The sequence below is a fragment of the Chroicocephalus ridibundus genome, unplaced genomic scaffold (genome assembly GCF_963924245.1).
Source record: "Chroicocephalus ridibundus unplaced genomic scaffold, bChrRid1.1 SCAFFOLD_750, whole genome shotgun sequence".
In the NCBI taxonomy this organism is placed as follows: domain Eukaryota; kingdom Metazoa; phylum Chordata; class Aves; order Charadriiformes; family Laridae; genus Chroicocephalus; species Chroicocephalus ridibundus.
In genome coordinates, this window is record NW_026961760.1 from 701 (window position 1) to 19,498 (window position 18,798).

The 18,798-nt window shown below is 71.0% G+C and overlaps 2 protein-coding genes across 2 annotated transcripts; one reads left to right on the plus strand and one right to left on the minus strand.

Moving 5' to 3' along the window:
- Nucleotides 1-513: 513 nt before the first annotated feature.
- LOC134509641 (beta-1,4 N-acetylgalactosaminyltransferase 1-like) lies at nt 514-16,895 on the minus strand (the record flags this gene model as incomplete). Its single annotated transcript, XM_063322221.1, is given in 11 exon segments — nt 514-552; nt 555-750; nt 3,788-3,928; nt 5,423-5,610; nt 8,028-8,097; nt 8,099-8,154; nt 9,840-10,020; nt 11,134-11,171; nt 12,071-12,177; nt 13,755-13,928; nt 16,624-16,895. Coding segments are annotated over 11 exon segments (1,396 nt in total), but the record flags the coding sequence as incomplete, so codon positions are not given.
- Nucleotides 16,896-17,833: 938 nt separating this feature from the next.
- Nucleotides 17,834-18,373, plus strand: LOC134509642 (sialidase-like). The gene is given in 3 exon segments (XM_063322223.1): nt 17,834-17,871; nt 17,953-18,061; nt 18,179-18,373. Coding segments are annotated over 3 exon segments (342 nt in total).
- Nucleotides 18,374-18,798: the final 425 nt, after the last annotated feature.

Here is an 18,798-nt window from a genome sequence, read left to right on the forward strand (position 1 = left end):
CCCGCGACCCCCACATCCCCCCATACCCCGGGGACCCCCTAAATCCCCCCCGCCCCTACGCCCTCGGGACCCCCAGGACCGCCCCCCCCGTCCTCCTGCCCCTACTCCCTCAGGACCCCCCCGTTCCCCCCCCCCGGAGACCCCCCCTTACCTCCAGGACCGCCCCCCCCGTCCTCCTGCCCCTACCCCCTCAGGACCCCCCCGTTCCCCCCCCCCGGAGACCCCCCCTTACCTCCAGGACCGCCCCCCCCGTCCTCCTGCCCCTACTCCCTCAGGACCCCCCCGTTCCCCCCCCCCGGAGACCCCCCCTTACCTCCAGGACCGCCCCCCCCGTCCCCCTGCCCCTACCCCTCAGGACCCCCCCGTTCCCCCCCCCGAGACCCCCCCTTACCTCCATCCCCGCGATCCCCAAGACCCCCCTCAGGGCCACCCTACCCCCGGCGCCCCCAGGACCGCCCCCCGCCCCCCCCCCGGGACTCCCCCCCCCCGCCCCGCGTCGTCCCCGTCCCTCACCGAGGTGGGCGACCCGGCGGAGGCGGGGATCGAACCCGCCTGCCGGACCTTGTCGGTGCGGGCCAGGAAGAAGTTGACGACGCCGTCGGTGACGACGCAGGCGGGGAAACCGGCCAGGCGGTGGTGGAAGCCGGGCCGCGTCCGCAGGCAGTCCCCCCCCGCGCCCCCCCCCCGCACCGTCAGCCGCTGCCGGTACGTGGTGGTGTAGCCCGTGATCTCCCGCACCGCGCCGCCAACCTGCGGGGGGGGGCGGGGGGGGGGGGGGGCACCGGGGGTTGAGCAACGGGACCCCCCCCCGACACACACACCCCCCCGGGAACCGACCCCCCCCCCCCCCGAGCATCACCCGCCTGCGGTGGGGGGGGCACCGGGGGTTGAGCAACGGGACCCCCCCCCCCCCCCCCCCCCCCCCACCCCCGGGAACCGACCCCCCCCCGAGCATCACCCGCCTGCCGGGGGGGGCGGGGGGCACCGGGGGTTGAGCAACGGGACCCCCCCCCCAAACACACACCCCCGGGAACCGACCCCCCCCCCCCGAGCATCACCCGCCTGCGGGTGGGGGGGGGGGGCACCGGAACCCCCGGGAACCGCCCCCCCACCACCACCACCTCCAGCATCACCCAGCTGGGGGGCACTGGGGAGACTGGGGGGCACTGGGGGGCGATGGAGGCACTGGGGACACTGGGGGGGCGCTGGGGGGGGGCACTGGAGACATTGGGGGGGCACTGGGGGGGCCACTGAGGACCCTGAGGACTCTGCCCCCACTCCAGTGGGGACACTGGAGACATGGGGGGGGGCACTGGAGACACTGGGGGGGGGCACTGAGGACACAGGGGGGGACACTGGGGGGGCACTGGGGGGGGCACTGGAGGGCAATGGGGACACTGAGGACACTGGGGGGGGGCACTGGGGGGGTCCTGGAGGCACTGGAGACATGGGGGGGCACCATGGAGACATGGGTCCTGGGGGCACTGGGTGGCGCTGGGGACACTGGAGGCACTGGGGGGGCACTGGGGGGCACTGGGGACACCAGGGAGCAATGGGGACACTGGGGGGGCACTGGGGGGGGCACTGGAGACATGGGGGGGCACTGGAGACACTGGGGGGGGCACTGGGGGGGACACTGGGGGGCACTGGGGACACCAGGGAGCAATGGGGACACTGGGGGGACACTGGGGGGGACGCTGGGGGGCACTGGGGACACCAGGGAGCAATGGGGACACCGGGGGGGCACTGGGGGGGGCACTGGAGACATGGGGGGGCACTGGAGACACTGGGGGGGACACTGGGGGGCACTGGGGACACCAGGGAGCAATGGGGACACTGGGGGGGCACTGGGGGGGGCACTGGAGACATGGGGGGGCACTGGAGATACTGGGGGGGGCACTGGGGGGGGACACTGGGGGGCACTGGGGACACCAGGGAGCAATGGGGACACTGGGGGGACACTGGGGGGGACGCTGGGGGGCACTGGGGACACCAGGGAGCAATGGGGACACCGGGGGGGCACTGGGGGGGGCACTGGAGACATGGGGGGGCACTGGAGACACTGGGGGGGACACTGGGGGGCACTGGGGACACCAGGGAGCAATGGGGACACTGGGGGGGCACTGGGGGGGGCACTGGAGACATGGGGGGGCACTGGAGACACTGGGGGGGGCACTGGGGACACCAGGGAGCAATGGGGACACTGGGGGGGCACTGGGGGGGGCACTGGAGACATGGGGGGGCACTGGAGACACTGGGGGGGCACTGGGGGGGACACCTGGGGGGCACTGGGGACACCAGGGAGCAATGGGGACACTGGGGGGGCACTGGGGGGGGCACTGGAGACATGGGGGGGCACTGGGGGGGACACTGGGGGGCACTGGGGACACCAGGGAGCAATGGGGACACTGGAGGGGGCACTGGGGGGGACACTGGAGACATTGGGGGGGCACTGGAGACACTGGGGGGGACACTGGGGGGCACTGGGGACACCAGGGAGCAATGGGGACACTGGGGGGGCACTGGGGGGGGCACTGGAGACATGAGGGGGCACTGGAGACACTGGGGGGGCACTGGGGGGGACACTGGGGGGCACTGGGGACACCAGGGAGCAATGGGGACACTGGGGGGGGGCACTGGGGGGGACACTGGGAGGCACTGGGGACACCAGGGAGCAATGGGGACACCGGGGGGGCACTGGGGGGGGGCACTGGAGACATGGGGGGGGCACTGGAGACACTGGGGGGCACTGGGGACACCAGGGAGCAATGGGGACACTGGAGGGGGCACTGGGGGGGGCACTGGAGACACTGGGGGGGACACTGGGGGGGCACTGGGGACACCAGGGAGCAATGGGGACACTGGAAGGGGCACTGGGGGGGGCACTGGGGGGCACTGGGGACACCAGGGAGCAATGGGGACACTGGGGGACACTGGGGGGGGGCACTGGAGACATTGGGGGGGCACTGGAGACACTGGGGGGGACACTGGGGACACCAGGGAGCAATGGGGACACTGGGGGGGCACTGGGGGGGACACTGGAGACATTGGGGGGGCACTGGAGACACTGGGGGGGACACTGGGGACACCAGGGAGCAATGGGGACACTGGGGGGGCACTGGGGGGGGCACTGGAGACACTGGGAGGGGCACTGGGGGGGACACTGGGGGGCACTGGGACACCAGGGAGCAATGGGGACACTGGGGGGGGCACTGGGGGGGACACTGGGGGGCACTGGGGACACCAGGGAGCAATGGGGACACTGGAGGGGGCACTGGGGGGGGCACTGGAGACATTGGGGGGGCACTGGAGACACTGGGGGGGACACTGGGGGGCACTGGGGACACCAGGGAGCAATGGGGACACTGGGGGGGGCACTGGGGGGGGCACTGGAGACATGGGGGGGGGCACTGGAGATACTGGGGGGGACACTGGGGGGCACTGGGGACACCAGGGAGCAATGGGGACACTGGGGGGGGCACTGGGGGGGACACTGGGGGGGCACTGGGGACACCAGGGAGCAATGGGGACACTGGGGGGGGCACTGGGGGGGCCACTGGGCGGCCCTGGAGACACTGGGGGGGGGGGTGTGGTGTGTGCACTGGGGGAGACCGGGGGGCACCGGGACACCCCCTTCCTTACCCAGCTCGTGGGGACCCGCCGCTCACCAGCAACCCCCCTGGATACACCCCCACCCCCAAACCCCCCCAACCCCCTAACCCCCCCCCCACCAGCCCCCCCCCCCAGCCCCCCCCCCCCGGTGCCCCCCCCCCCCCAGTGCCCCCACCAGGTCCAGGCTGGTTCTCTCCAGCACGTCCACCAGCTTCTCCAGGCGGGTGCGGGGGGTGAAGATGAAGTCGTCGTCCACCCACAGCACGTACTTGGTGGTCACCTGCGACACCGCCAGGTTCCTCCCGGCGAACCAGCCCTGCGGGACCCCCCCCCCCCGCCGGCCTCAGCGCCCCACGGCCCCCCACACGGCCCCGCACCCTCGGCTCCCACCCCCCCACTCCCCACCCCCCCCCCACACCCCTCGCCTCCCCATCCCTGGGGGTCCCCGCAGCCCTCCCGGCCCCACCGTGTCCACTGGGGTCCTGCGCCCCTGCCAGCCCCCCCCCCCCGGCGTCCCACATCCTCACGGACCTCCCAGCCCCACATGTCCCCCCTCCCTGGGGTCTCACACCCCTGTCAGCCCCACATGTCCCCCCTTCCTGGGGTCTCACACCCCTGTCAGCCCCCCATGTCCCCCCTTCCTGGGGTCTCACCCCCCTGTCAGCCCCCCATGTCCCCCCTTCCTGGGGTCTCACACCCCTGTCAGCCCCCCATGTCCCCCCTTCCTGGGGTCTCACACCCCTGTCAGCCCCCCATGTCCCCCCTCCCTGGGGTCTCACACCCCTGTCAGCCCCCCATGTCCCCCCTTCCTGGGGTCCCGCCGCCCTCCCCCCGGCCCCACAGTGTCCCCAATCCCTGGGATCCCGCTCCCCCCCATCCTGCCCCCCATCTCCCCCTCCCTGGGGTCCCGCTCCCCCACAGCCCTGCTAGAGCCCCCCCATGCCCCCCATCCCTGGGGTCCCATGGCCCTGCCAGCCCCACGGTGTTCCCCAGCCCCATAGCCCTGCTAGAGGCCCCCCATGTCCCCCCTCCCTGGCGTCCCACATCCCCATGGCTCTGCCAGCCCCCCATGTCCCCCCTTCCTGGGGTCCCATGGCTCTGCCAGCCCCACATGTCCCCAATCCCCGGGGTCCCACACCCCTGCCAGCCCCCCATGTCCCCCCTCCCTGGGGTCCCACAGCCCTCCCAGCCCCACAGCGTCCACTGGGGTCCCACCCCCCTGTCAGCTCCCCATGTCCCCCCTCCCTGGGGTCCCACGGCCCTCCCAGCCCCACAGCGTCCACTGGGGTCCCACCCCCCTGTCAGCCCCCCATGTCCCCCCTCCCTGGGGTCCCACGGCCCTCCCAGCCCCACAGCATCCACTGGGGTCCCACAGCCCTCCCAGCCCCTCATGTCCCCCTTCCCTGGGGTCCCACGGCCCTGCCGGCCCCACGGCGTCCCCAACCCCTGGGGTCCCACCCCCCTGTCAGCCCCCCATGTCCCCCCTTCCTGGGGTCCCACGGCCCTCCCAGCCCCACAGCGTCTACTGGGGTCCCACCCCCCTGTCAGCCCCCCATGTCCCCCCTTCCTGGGGTCCCACGGCCCTCCCAGCCCCACAGCGTCCACTGGGGTCCCACCCCCCTGTCAGCCCCCCATGTCCCCCCTCCCTGGGGTCCCATGGCCCTGCCAGCCCCACAGCATCCACTGGGGTCCCACAGCCCTCCCAGCCCCCCATGTCCCCCCTCCCTGGGGTCCCACGGCCCTGCCGGCCCCACGGCGTCCCCAACCCCTGGGGTCCCGCTCCCCAGCGCCCCCCATGTCCCCCCCCCACCTTGCCGAAGGGCATGAGGTAGTGCTCGATGTGGGGGCCCTGCAGGGGCTCGGGGCGCTGGCTGTCGTCGGCCACCACGATGGGGAGGGTGGGGTAGAAGCGGCGGATGCTGGCGATGAGCCCCCGCAGCTTCTCGTACCGCAGGAACGTCTTGGTGGCCACCGTCACCAGCGCCGAGACGTTGTACGCTGGGGGGGGGGACGGGACATCGGCGGGGGGAGTGGGCATCTACTGGGGGCACTGGGACACCCACTGGGGGGACTGGGATGACTGGGCACCCACTGGGGGGACTGGGGCACCCACACTGGGGGGACTGGGCACCCACTGGGGGGACTGGGGGGACTGGGGCACCCACACTGGGGAGACTGGGCACCCACTGGGGGGACTGGGGCACCCACACTGGGGGGACTGGGCACCCACTGGGGGGACTGGGGCACTCACAATGGGGGAACTGGGACACCCACTGGGGGGACTGGGGCACCCACACTGGGGGGACTGGGCACCCACTGGGGGGACTGGGGGGACTGGGGCACTCACACTGGGGGGACTGGGCCACCCACACTGGGGGGACTGGGGGGACTGGGGCACTCACACTGGGGGGACTGGGCACCCACTGGGGGGACTGGGGCACTCACACTGGGGGGACTGGGACACCCACTGGGGGGACTGGGGCACCCACACTGAGGGGACTGGGCACCCACTGGGGGGACTGGGGGGACTGGGGCACCCACACTGGGGAGACTGGGCACCCACTGGGGGGACTGGGACGACTGGGCACCCACTGGGGGGACTGGGGCACTCACACTGGGGGGACTGGGACACCCACTGGGGGGACTGGGGCACCCACACTGGGGGGACTGGGCACCCACTGGGGGGACTGGGACGACTGGGCACCCACTGGGGGGACTGGGGGGACTGGGGCACCCACACTGGGGAGACTGGGCACCCACTGGGGGGACTGGGGCACTCACACTGGGGGGACTGGGACACCCACTGGGGGGACTGGGCACCCACTGGGGGGACTGGGGCACTCACACTGGGGCGACTGGGCACCCACTGGGGGGACTGGGGGCACCAGGGGGACTGGGGCACTCATTGGGGGGACTGGGGGGACTGGGGCACTCACACTGGGGGGACTGGGACACCCACTGGGGGGACTGGGCAGCCACCACCCACTGGGGGGACTGGGCACCCACTGAGGGCACTGGGACGACTGGACAACCACACTGGGGGGACTGGGCACCCACTGGGGGGACTGGGGGCACCAGGGGGACTGGGGCACCCATTGGGGGGACTGGGGGGACTGGGGCACTCACACTGGGGGGACTGGGACACCCACACTGGGGGGACTGGGCACCCACCACCCACTGGGGGGACTGGGCACCCACTGAGGGGACTGGGGCAACTGGACAACCACACTGGGGGGACTGGGACGACTGGGCACCCACTGAGGGGACTGGGGCACCCACACTGGGGGGACTGGGACACCCACTGGGGGGACTGGGGGCACCAGGGGGACTGGGGCACCCACTGGGGGGACTGGGGGGACTGGGGCACTCACACTGGGGAGACTGGGACACCCACACTGGGGGGACTGGGACGACTGGGCACCCACTGGGGGGACTGGGGCACCCACACTGGGGGGGACTGGGCACCCACTGGGGGGACTGGGGGGACTGGGGCACCCACACTGGGGAGACTGGGCACCCACTGGGGGGACTGGGACGACTGGGCACCCACTGGGGGGACTGGGGCACTCACACTGGGGGGACTGGGACACCCACTGGGGGGACTGGGACACCCACACTGGGGGGACTGGGCACCCACCACCCACTGGGGGGACTGGGGCGACTGGACAACCACACTGGGGGGACTGGGACGACTGGGCACCCACTGGGGGGACTGGGACACCCACACTGGGGGGACTGGGGGGACTGGGCACCCACTGGGGGGACTGGGACACCCACACTGGGGGGACTGGGACAACTGGGCACCCACTGGGGGGAACTGGGACACCCACACAGGGGACTGGGGCAGCCACTGAGGGGACTGGGACGACTGGGCACCCACTGGGGGGACTGGGGGGATTGGGGCACTCACACTGGGGGGACTGGGACACCCACACTGGGGGGACTGGGGGGACTGGGCACCCACTGGGGGGACTGGGACACCCACTGGGGGGACTGGGGCACCCACACTGGGGGGACTGGGCAACCAATGGGGGGACTGGGGGGACTGGGGCACCCACACTGGGGAGACTGGGCACCCACTGGGGGGACTGGGACGACTGGGCACCCACTGGGGGGACTGGGGCACCCACACTGGGGGGACTGGGGGGACTGGGGCACTCACACTGGGGGGACTGGGCACCCACCACCCACTGGGGGGACTGGGGGGACTGGAGCACCCACACTGGGGGGACTGGAGGGACTGGGCACCCACTGGGGGGACTGGGACACCCACTGAGGGGACTGGGACACCCACACTGGGGGGACTGGGGGGACTGGGCACCCACTGGGGGGACTGGAGCACTCACTGGGGGGACTGGGACACCCCGCACTGGGAGGGCTGGTTCTGGGGTGGGAGGTGTGTCCCCGGGGCTCACCTCTGTCCCCGCTGTCCCCGTCGTCCCCGTCGTCGCCGGGGGCCCCGTGGCCGTAGAGGCGGGGGGGGGGGCGGGTGGCGGATGCGGATGGCGAAGGCGGCCTCGTGCCCGGGGGTGGAGAACTGCACTGGGAGGCCAAGGGGGCGCGGGGGGGTCCGGGGGGGGTCCCCACCCACCCCCGGGGGGGTCCCGCACCCTCGGGGGCACCCACCACGGGGACGTCACTGGGCCCGAGCCAGCCACCGCGGCAGCCCCAGGGGGGCAGGGACCCTCTGCGGCACCCGTAGGGCCAGTAGCCATCCGGGGACCACCCATGGCACCCATAGGGCCAGTAGCCATCCCAGGACCACCCGTGGCATCCATGGGACCAGCACCCATCAAGGTCCCACCCATGAGGCCAGCTCCCATCCAGGGACCACCCATGGCACCCATAGGGCCAGCACGCATCCGGGGACCACCCATGGGGCCAGCAGCCACCCAGGGACCACCTGTGGTCCTCCAGGGCCAGGACCCATCCAGGGACCACCCATGGGGCCAGCACCCATCGAAGAACCACCCATGGCACCCATGGGGCCAGTAGCCATCCCAGGACCACCCGTGGCATCCATGGGACCAGCACCCATCAAGGTCCCACCCATGAGGCCAGCTCCCATCCAGGGACCGCCCATGGCACCCATAGGGCCAGCACCCATCCAGGGACCACCCATGGGGCCAGCAGCCACCCAGGGACCACCTGTGGTCCTCCAGGGCCAGGACCCATCCAGGGACCACCCATGGCACCCATAGGGCCAGCACCCATCCAAGAACCACCCATGGTCCTCCAGGGCCAGCACCCATCCAGGGACCACCCATGGGGCCAGCACCCATCGAAGAACCACCCATGGCACCCATGGGGCCAGTAGCCATCCGGGGACCACCAGTGGCATCCATGGGACCAGTAGCCATCCCAGGACCACCAGTGGCATCCATGGGACCAGCACCCATCCAGGGACCACCCATGGGGCCAGCTCTCATCCAGGGACCACCCATGGCACTCATGGGGCCAGTAGCCATCCCAGGACCACCTGTGGCATCCATGGGACCAGCACGCACCCAGGGACCACCCATGGCACTCATGGGGCCAGCAGCCATCCAAGAACCACCCATGGTCCTCCAGGGCCAGCACCCATCCAGGGACCACCCATGGGGCCAGCTCTCATCCAGGGACCACCCATGGCACCCATGGGGCCAGTAGCCATCCCAGGACCACCAGTGGCATCCATGGGACCAGTAGCCATCCCAGGACCACCAGTGGCATCCATGGGACCAGCACCCATCCAGGGACCACCCATGGGGCCAGCTCTCATCCAGGGACCACCCATGGCACCCATAGGGCCAGTAGCCATCCCAGGACCACCTGTGGCATCCATGGGACCAGCACGCACCCAGGGACCACCCATGGCACTCATGGGGCCAGCAGCCATCCAAGAACCACCCATGGTCCTCCAGGGCCAGCACCCATCCAGGGACCACCCATGGGGCCAGCACACATCCAAGAACCACCCATGGCACCCATGGGGCCAGTAGCCATCCCAGGACCACCCGTGGCATCCATGGGACCAGTAGCCATCCCAGGACCACCCGTGGCATCCATGGGACCAGCACGCACCCAGGGACCACCCATGGCACTCATGGGGCCAGCAGCCATCCAAGAACCACCCATGGCACCCATAGGGCCAGCACCCATCTAGGTCCCCCCTATGGGGCCAGCACCCACCCAGGGACCACCCGTGGGGCCAGCACCCGTGCGGGTCCCCCCCCCGCGGCACCCACCGATGTCGGCGGTGTCGGGGTGGAAGAGGGTGTTGGTGTAGGTGACGAACTGGAGCTGGCGGTTGAGGTGGTCCAGGCGGGCGGCGGCCAGCGAGAGGCGGGGCTGCCCCTCCCCCCGCAGCTCCACGCCCTCCACCACGGCGGCCACCGCCAGCGTCCCCATGGTGGCCGTCAGGTTCACCTGCGGGGGGGGGGACACACACACAGAGCCCCGGGGGGGGGGTGACCACGCCTGGAACACGCCAGGGCCCCACCCGGCACCGGCGGGGCTGCTGCGCCCGGGCGGGGCCACGCCTCACCACACCCTGACCACGCCCCACCCGCGCCCTGCCTAAGCAGGACCATGCCCTGACCACACCCTGTCCACACCCCGCCACAGGACCACACCCTGACCGTGCCTGACCACGCCCCGCCATGCAGGACCACGCCCCGCCCATGGAGGACCGCGCCCCGCCCATGCAGGACCACACCCCGCCACGCCACGCCCATGAAGGACCACGCTCCACCATGCAGGACCACGCCCCATCACGCCCCACCCACAAAGGACCACGCCCTGCCACGCCCTGCCCATGAAGGACCGTGCCCCGCCCATGAAGGACCGCGCCCCACCCATGCAGGACCATGCCCCACCACGCCCCACCCACAAAGGACCACGCCCTGCCACGCCCTGCCCATGAAGGACCGTGCCCCGCCCATGAAGGACCGCGCCCCGCCCATGCAGGACCACGCCCCACCACGCCCTGCCCATGAAGGACCACGCCCCACCCATGCAGGACCATGCCCCACCATGCCCCACCCACAAAGGACCACGCCCTGCCACGCCACGCCCATGAAGGACCACGCCCCACCACGCCCCACCCACAAAGGACCACGCCCTGCCACGCCCTGCCCATGAAGGACCGCGCCCCACCCATGATGCAGGACCACGCCCCGCCCATGGAGGACCACGCCCCACCCATGCAGGACCACGCCCCACCACGCCCCACCCACAAAGGACCACGCCCTGCCATGCCCTGCCCATGGAGGACCACGCCCCACCCATGCAGGACCACGCCCCACCACGCCCCACCCACAAAGGACCACGCCCTGCCACGCCACGCCCATGAAGGACCACGCCCCACCACGCCCCACCCACAAAGGACCACGCCCTGCCACGCCCTGCCCATGAAGGACCGCGCCCCACCCATGCAGGACCACGCCCCGCCCATGGAGGACCACGCCCCACCCATGCAGGACCACGCCCCACCACGCCCCACCCACGCAGGACCACGCCCCTGCCACGCCCCGCCCTCACCTGGTAGCTTTTCCTGGCCCTGGCCTGCAGGCTGAGCCCTGGGGGGGCCGCGGACACGGGGGGGTGAGCGGGGGGCAGGGGGGGGCGCCCACCCACAGGCCTCCCCCCCCCTCCGCCCCCCCCTGCCCACCCCCCCGCCCCAAGGTCTCGCCACGGCCCCACGGCCCCCCCCGGCGCCCCCCAGTATGTGCTCCCCCCACTTGACCTTGTGCCCCCCCAATGCCCCTCTGCCCCCCCACACTTATTCCCCCCCTTGCCCCCCCCCATGCCCCCCCGATACCCCTGTGCCCCCCCCAGCCCTCTGCCCCCCCAATGCCCCGCTGCCCCCCCCCATGCTCCTGTGCCCCCCACCCTTGTTCCCCTCTTGACCCCCCATGCCCCTGCTCCCCCGTGCCCCCCCCAGTGCCCCTGTGTCCCCCTTCCCCTGTGCCCCCCCAATGCCCCTCTGCCCCCCACCCTTGCTCCCCCCCTGCCCTGTGCCCCCCGTGCCCCCCCCAATACCCCCGTGCCCCCCCAATGCCCCCGTGGCCCCCAATACCCCCCTGCCCCCCCAATACTCCGGTGCCCCCCCAGTGCTCCTGTGCCCCCCACCCTTCTTGCTCCCCTTTCCCCCCCCGTGCCCCCCCAATGCCCCCCTGCCCCCCCCATGCCCCTCTGCCCCCCACCCTTCTTCCCCCCCTGCCCCCCCCGCACCACCCCAATGCCCCCCTGCTCCCCCAATACCCCCCTGCCCCCCCAATAATCCGGTGCCCCCCCAGTGCTCCTGTGCCCCCCACCCTTCTTGCCCCCCTTTACCCCCCCGTACCCCCCCAATACCCCCCTGCCCCCCCACCCTTCTTCCCCCCCTGCCCACCCCGTGCCCCCCCAATGCCCCCCTGCCCCCCCCCCCTTCTTCCCCTCCGTGCCCCCCCCGTGCCCCCCCCGTGCCCCCCCTCACCGGGCACCAGCACGGTCTGCAGCGGCCGCACCTCCACGCCCTGGGCCGGGTACTCCAGGGGGGAGTTGGCGCGGACGATGAGCAGCCGCTCGGCCGGGGACTGCACCCTGCGGGGGGGGGGGGTGCTCAGCCGGGGACCCCCCCCTTGCCCTGCCCCACACCCCCCTGCCCCACACCGAGCCCCAGGGCGGGGGGGCCCCCATCCTGCCCGGTGGCGCCCACACTGATCCCAAAGGGTCCCGTCCTGCTCCTTGGGGGTCCCCCGCTGATCCTGGGGGGGTCCCATCTTGCCCCACACCGATCCCAGGGGGGTCTCATCCTGACCAGTGCTGAACCCAGGGGGCCCCCCCCATGCCCCATACTGATCCTCGGGGTCTCATCCTGCCCCACACTGCGTCTTGGGGGTCCCGTCCTGCTCCTTGGGGTCCCATCCTGCCCCACACTGACCCCAGGGGGTCCCGTCCTGCTCCCTGGGGGTCACGTCCTGCTCCTTGGGGGTCCCATCCTGCCCCACACCGATCCCAGGGGGTCCCATCCTGCTCCTTGGGGGTCCCATTCTGCCCCACACTGATCCCAGGGGGTCCCATCCTGCCCCACACTGACCCCAGGTGGTCTCGTCCTGCTCCTTGGGGGTCCCGTCCTGCTCCTTGGGGGTCCCATTCTGCCCAATGCTGAGCCCTTGGGGTCTCATCCTGCTCCTTGGGGGTCCCATCCTGCCCCACACTGACCCCAGGGGGTCCCGTCCTGCTCCTTGGGAGTCCCACCCTGCCCCACACTGACCCCAGGGGTTCCCGTCCTGCTCCCTGGGGGTCCCATCCTGCCCAATGCTGATCCCTGGGGGTCTCATCCTGCTCCCTGGGGTCCCACCCTGCCCCACACTGACCCAGGGGGTCCCATCCTGCTCCTTGGGGGTCCCATTCTGCCCAATGCTGAGCCCTGGGGGTCTCATCCTGCTCCTTGGGGGTCCCATCCTGCCCCTCACTGTGTCTTCGGGGTCCCGTCCTGCTCCCTGGGGGTCCCATCCTGCCCCACACTGATCCCAGGGGTCTCATCCTGCTCCTTGGGGGTCCCATCCTGCCCCACGCTGACCCCAGGGGGTCCCGTCCTGCTCCCTGGGGGTCCCATCCTGCCCCACGCTGACCCCAGGGGGTCCCGTCCTGCTCCTTGGGGGTCCCACCCTGCCCCACACTGACCCCAGGGGGTCCCATCCTGCTCCCTGGGGGTCCCACCCTGCCCCACACTGACCCCAGGGGGTCCCGTCCTGCTCCCTGGGGGTCCCACCCTGCCCCACACTGACCCCAGGGGGTCCCATCCTGCTCCTTGGGGGTCCCACCCTGCCCCACACTGACCCCAGGGGGTCCCATCCTGCTCCTTGGGGGTCCCATCCTGACCCTCACTGTGTCTTGGGGGTCCCGTCCTGCTCCTTGGGGGTCCCACCCTGCCCCACACTGACCCCAGGGGGTCCCACCCTGCCCCACACTGTGTCTTCGGGGTCCCATCCTGCTCCCTGGGGGTCCCACCCTGCTCCCTGGGGGTCCCATCCTGCCCCACACTGACCCCAGGGGGTCCCATCCTGCTCCCTGGGGGTCACGTCCTGCTCCTTGGGGGTCCCATCCTGCCCCACACTGACCCCAGGGGGTCCCATCCTGCCCCCTGGGGGTCCCGGTGCGGGTGCGGGGCTCACCGCAGGCGGTAGCTGTGGTACTCGCGCTCCCGCTGGCGCTGCAGCCGCAGCCTCTCGCCGGGGCCGAAGGTGCTGGCGAAGTCGACGCCGGGGCCCTGCCCGAAGAGCTGCCGCTGGAGGGGCAGCGCCAGCCCCGCCTCGGCCTCGCAGGAGCACCCGTTCCTGGGCAGCAGCCTGGACCCCCCCCCGGGTCACCGCGGGCCGGGGGGGCACCCGCCCAGCACCGCCCAGCGTCACCCCGGCATCACCCGGCGTCGCCCAGCGTCACCCCGGCATCCGCCCCGGACCACCTGGGGCCATCCTGGACCACCCAGGGCCACCCAGGGCCACCCAGGACCACCCAGCGTCACCCCAGCACCCACCTGGGCACCTCCCAATACCACCAGGGACCACCCCGGGACACCCAGGGCCACCCAGGGCCACCCAGCATCACCCCAACACCCACCCAGGGCCACCCCAACACCCACCCTGGCGCCTCCCAGGACCACCCAGGGCCACCCAGGACCACCCGGGACCACCCGGGGCCACCCGGGGCCACCCAGCGTCGCCCCAGCACCCACCTGGGCACCTCCCAATATCACCAGGGACCACCCCGGGACACCCAGGGCCACCCAGGGCCACCCAGCATCACCCCAGCGTCACCCAGCATCACCCTGGCATCCACCCAGGACCACCCAGTACCACCCAGGGCCACCCAGCGTCACCCCAGCACCCACCCAGGACCACCCAGGGCCACCCAGGACCACCCAGGACCACCCAGGGCCACCCCAACACCCACCCTGGCACCTCCCAGGACCACCCAGGGCCACCCAGGACCACCCGGGACCACCCGGGTCCACCCAGCGTCACCCCAGCACCCACCTGGGCACCTCCCAATACCACCAGGGACCACCCCGGGACACCCAGGACCACCCAAGGCCACCCAGGACCACCCAAGGCCACCCGGGGCCACCCAAGGCCACCCAGGATCACCCCAGCACCCACCTGGGCACCTCCCAATACCACCAGAGACCACCCAAGGCCACCCAAGGCCACCTGGGGCCACCCAGCGTCGCCCCAGCACCCACCTGGGCACCTCCCAATACCACCACGGACACCCAGGGCCACCCAGGGCCACCCAGGGCCACCCAGCATCACCCCAGCACCCACCCAGGGCCACCCAGCATCACCCAGGCATCCAGCCAGGACCACCCGGGGCCACCCAGGACCACCCAAGGCCACCCGGGGCCACCCAGGGCCACCCAGCATCACCCCAGCATCACCCAGCATCACCCTGGCATCCACCCAGGACCACCCAGTACCACCCAGGGCCACCCAGCGTCACCCCAGCACCCACCCTGGCACCTCCCAGTACCACCCAGGGCCACCCCAGCATCACCCCAACACCCACCCAGGACCACCCAGGGCCACCCAGCATTGCCCCATCACCCCCTCCCCAGGGTGCCCCCATCCCCATGGGTGCCCCAGCCGCCCCCCACCCTTGGGTACCCCCACCCACGGGTGCCTCCACCCCATGGGGGCACCTACTGTGAGGACCCCCCCAGCCCACCCCATAGGTGCCCCCACCCCATAGGTACATCCAGCCCAGAGGTACCCCCACCCATGGGTGCCCCCAGTCCCGGGATTCCCAGCCCCCACCTATGAACAACCCCACCCCATAGGTGCCCCCCCACCCCATAGGCACCCCCAGCCCTCAGGCACCCCCACCCATAGGTACCCCCCGCCCATAGGTACCCCCCGCCCCACAGGTGCCCCCACCCATGGGTGCCCCCAGTCCTCCCTCGGGGTCCCAGTCCCCACCTATGGCCGCCCCCACCCCAGAGGTGCCCCCAGCCATAGGTACCCCCAGCCCCCCCCCGGGGGTCCCACCCCGCACCCATGGCCACCCCCAGCCCCACCCTGATGGTTCCAGCCCCCACCTATGGGCACCCCCACCCCATAGGTGCCCCCACCCATGGGTGCCCCCACCCATAGGTACCCCCAGTCCCACCCTGGGGGTTCCAGTCCCCACCTATGGGCACCCCCACCCCATAGGTGCCCCCACCCATGGGTGCCCCCACCCATAGATACTCCCAGCCCCCACCCTGGGGGTCCCGGCCCCCATCTATGGGCACCCCCACCCCATAGGTGCCCCCACCCATAGGTGCCCCCACCCATGGGTGCCCCCAGTCCTCTCTCGGGGGTCCCACCCCCACCCATGGGCAACCCCACCCCATAGGTGCCCCCACCCATAGGTACCCCCAGTCCCACCCTGGGGGTCCCGGCCCCCATCTATGGGCACCCCCAACCCATAGGTGCCCCCACCCATGGGTGCCCCCACCCATAGGTACCCCCAGCCCCCACCCTGGGGGTCCCGGCCCCCATCTATGGGCACCCCCACCCCATAGGCGCCCCCACCCATGGGTGCCCCCACCCATAGGTACCCCCAGCCCCCACCCTGGGGGTCCCAGTCCCCACCTATGGCCACCCCCACCCCATAGGTGCCCCCACCCATAGGTGCCCCCACCCATGGGTGCCCCCAGTCCTCTCTCGGGGGTCCCACCCCCACCCATGGGCAACCCCACCCCATAGGCGCCCCCACCCATAGGTACCCCCACGCCATAGGTGCCCCCACCCATGGGTGCCCCCACCCATAGGTACTCCCAGCCCCCACCCTGGGGGTCCCAGCCCCCATCTATGGGCACCCCCACCCCATAGGTGCCCCCACCCATGGGTGCCCCCACGCCATAGGTGCCCCCACCCATGGGTGCCCCCACCCATAGGTACCCCCAGCCCCCACCCTGGGGGTTCCAGTCCCCACCTATGGGCACCCCCACCCATGGGTGCCCCCAGCCCCCCCCCCCCCCCGCGCGCCCCCCCGGGTCCTTACTCCATGACCTCCTCCTTGATGCGGAAGGGGACGTGGGGGTAGGCGCGGGCTGGGGGGGCCATGGGGGGGGGCAGCAGGCGCTCGGGGGGGGGCCGGCGCAGGTCCACGCTGGGGGGGCCCTTGGGGGCCCAGAGGTGCAGCAGCAGCGCGGCCAGCGAGGCCGAGGCCAGCAGCAGCAGCAGGCAGGAGCGCTGGGCCCCCCGCATCCTGGGCTGGGCACCGCGCACCAGTGGGCACCAGTACGCACCAGTACGCACCAGTACGCACCAGTACGCACCAGTATACACCAGTATACACCAGTACGCACTAGTATGCACCAGTACGCACCAGTACGCACCCGTGCAACCCAGTGCACACCCGTGCACACCCGTGCAACCCAATGCAACCCAATGCAACCCAGTGCACACCCGTGCACACCTGTGCAACCCAATGCAACCCAGTGCAACCCAGTACACACCAGTGCACACCAGCGCAACCCAGTACACACCCATACGCACCAGTGCAACCCAGTATGTATTAGTGCAACCCAGTACAACCCAGTGCAACCCAGTGCACACCAGTGTAACCCAGTGCAACCCAGTATGTATTAGTGCAACCCAGTACAACCCAGTGCAACCAGTGCACACCAGTGTAACCCAGTGCAACCCAGTGCAACCCAGTATGCATTAGTGCAACCCAGTGCAACCCAGTGCACACCAGTGCACACCAGTGTAACCCAGTGCAACCCAGTATGCACCAGTGCAACCCAGTACAACCCAGTGCAACCCAGTGCACACCAGTGTAACCCAGTGCAACCCAGTGCAACCCAGTATGCACCAGTACAACCCAGTGCAACCCAGTGCACACCAGTACACACCAGTGTAACCCAGTGCAACCCAGTATGCACCAGTGCAACCCAGTACAACCCAGTGCAACCCAGTGCACACCAGTGTAACCCAGTGCAACCCAGTGCAACCCAGTATGCACCAGTACAACCCAGTGCAACCCAGTGCACACCAGTACACACCAGTGTAACCCAGTGCAACCCAGTATGCACTAGTGCAACCCAGTGCAACCCAGTGCGCACCAGTACACACCAGTGCAACCCAGTGCAACCCAGTGCAACCCAGTATGCACCAGTGCAACCCAGTACAACCCAGTATGCATTAGTGCAACCCAGTGCAACCTAGTGCACACCAGTACACACCAGTGCAACCCAGTGCAACCCAGTATGCACCAGTACAACCCAGTGCAACCCAGTGCAACCCAGTATGCACTAGTGCAACCCAGTGCACACCAGTGCAACCCAGTGCACACCAGTACACACCAGTGTAACCCAGTGCAACCCAGTGCAACCCAGCATGCACCAGTACAACCCAGTGCAACCCAGTGCAACCCAGTGCAACCCAGTATGCACTAGTGCAACCCAGTACAACCCAGTGCACACCAGTGCACACCAGTACACACCAGTGTAACCTAACCCAGTGCAACCCAGTATGCACCAGTGCAACCCAGTGCAACCCAGTGCACACCAGTGCACACCAGTACAACCCCAGTGCAACCCAGTACACACCAGTGCAACCAGTGCAACCCATGCACACCCATACACACCCCCGTGCAACCCAGTGCAACCCAGTATGCACCAGTACAACCCAGTGCAACCCAGTGCACACCCGTACACACCAGTGCACACCAGTACACACCAGTGCAACCCAGTGCACACCCGTGCACACCCGTGCAACCCAGTACACACCAGTACAACCCAGTGTAACCCATATGCACCAGTGCACACCAGCGCAACCCAGTACACACCAGTGGTGCCAGTGCCCCCAGTGCCCCCAGTACGCACCAGCACACACCAGTGCGACCCGGTGCCCCCAGTATGCACCAGTGCAACCCAGTACACACCCGTGCACACCAGTACATACCAGCGCGCACCAGTGCGACCCGGTGCCCCCAGCTCCTCCCAGTGCCCCCAGTGCACACCAGTGCAAACCAGTGCCCCCAGCACTGCCCAGTACGACTCAGCTCCTCCAGTGCAAACCAGTGCAAACCAGTGCAAACCAGTGCCCCCAACTCCTCCCGGGGCAAGCCAGCGCCCCCCCCTGCAAACCAGCGCGACCCAGTGCCCCCCCCAAGTGCCTCCCAACCCACCAGTTCAAACCAGTGCCTCCCAGTGACCCCCAGTGCCTCCCA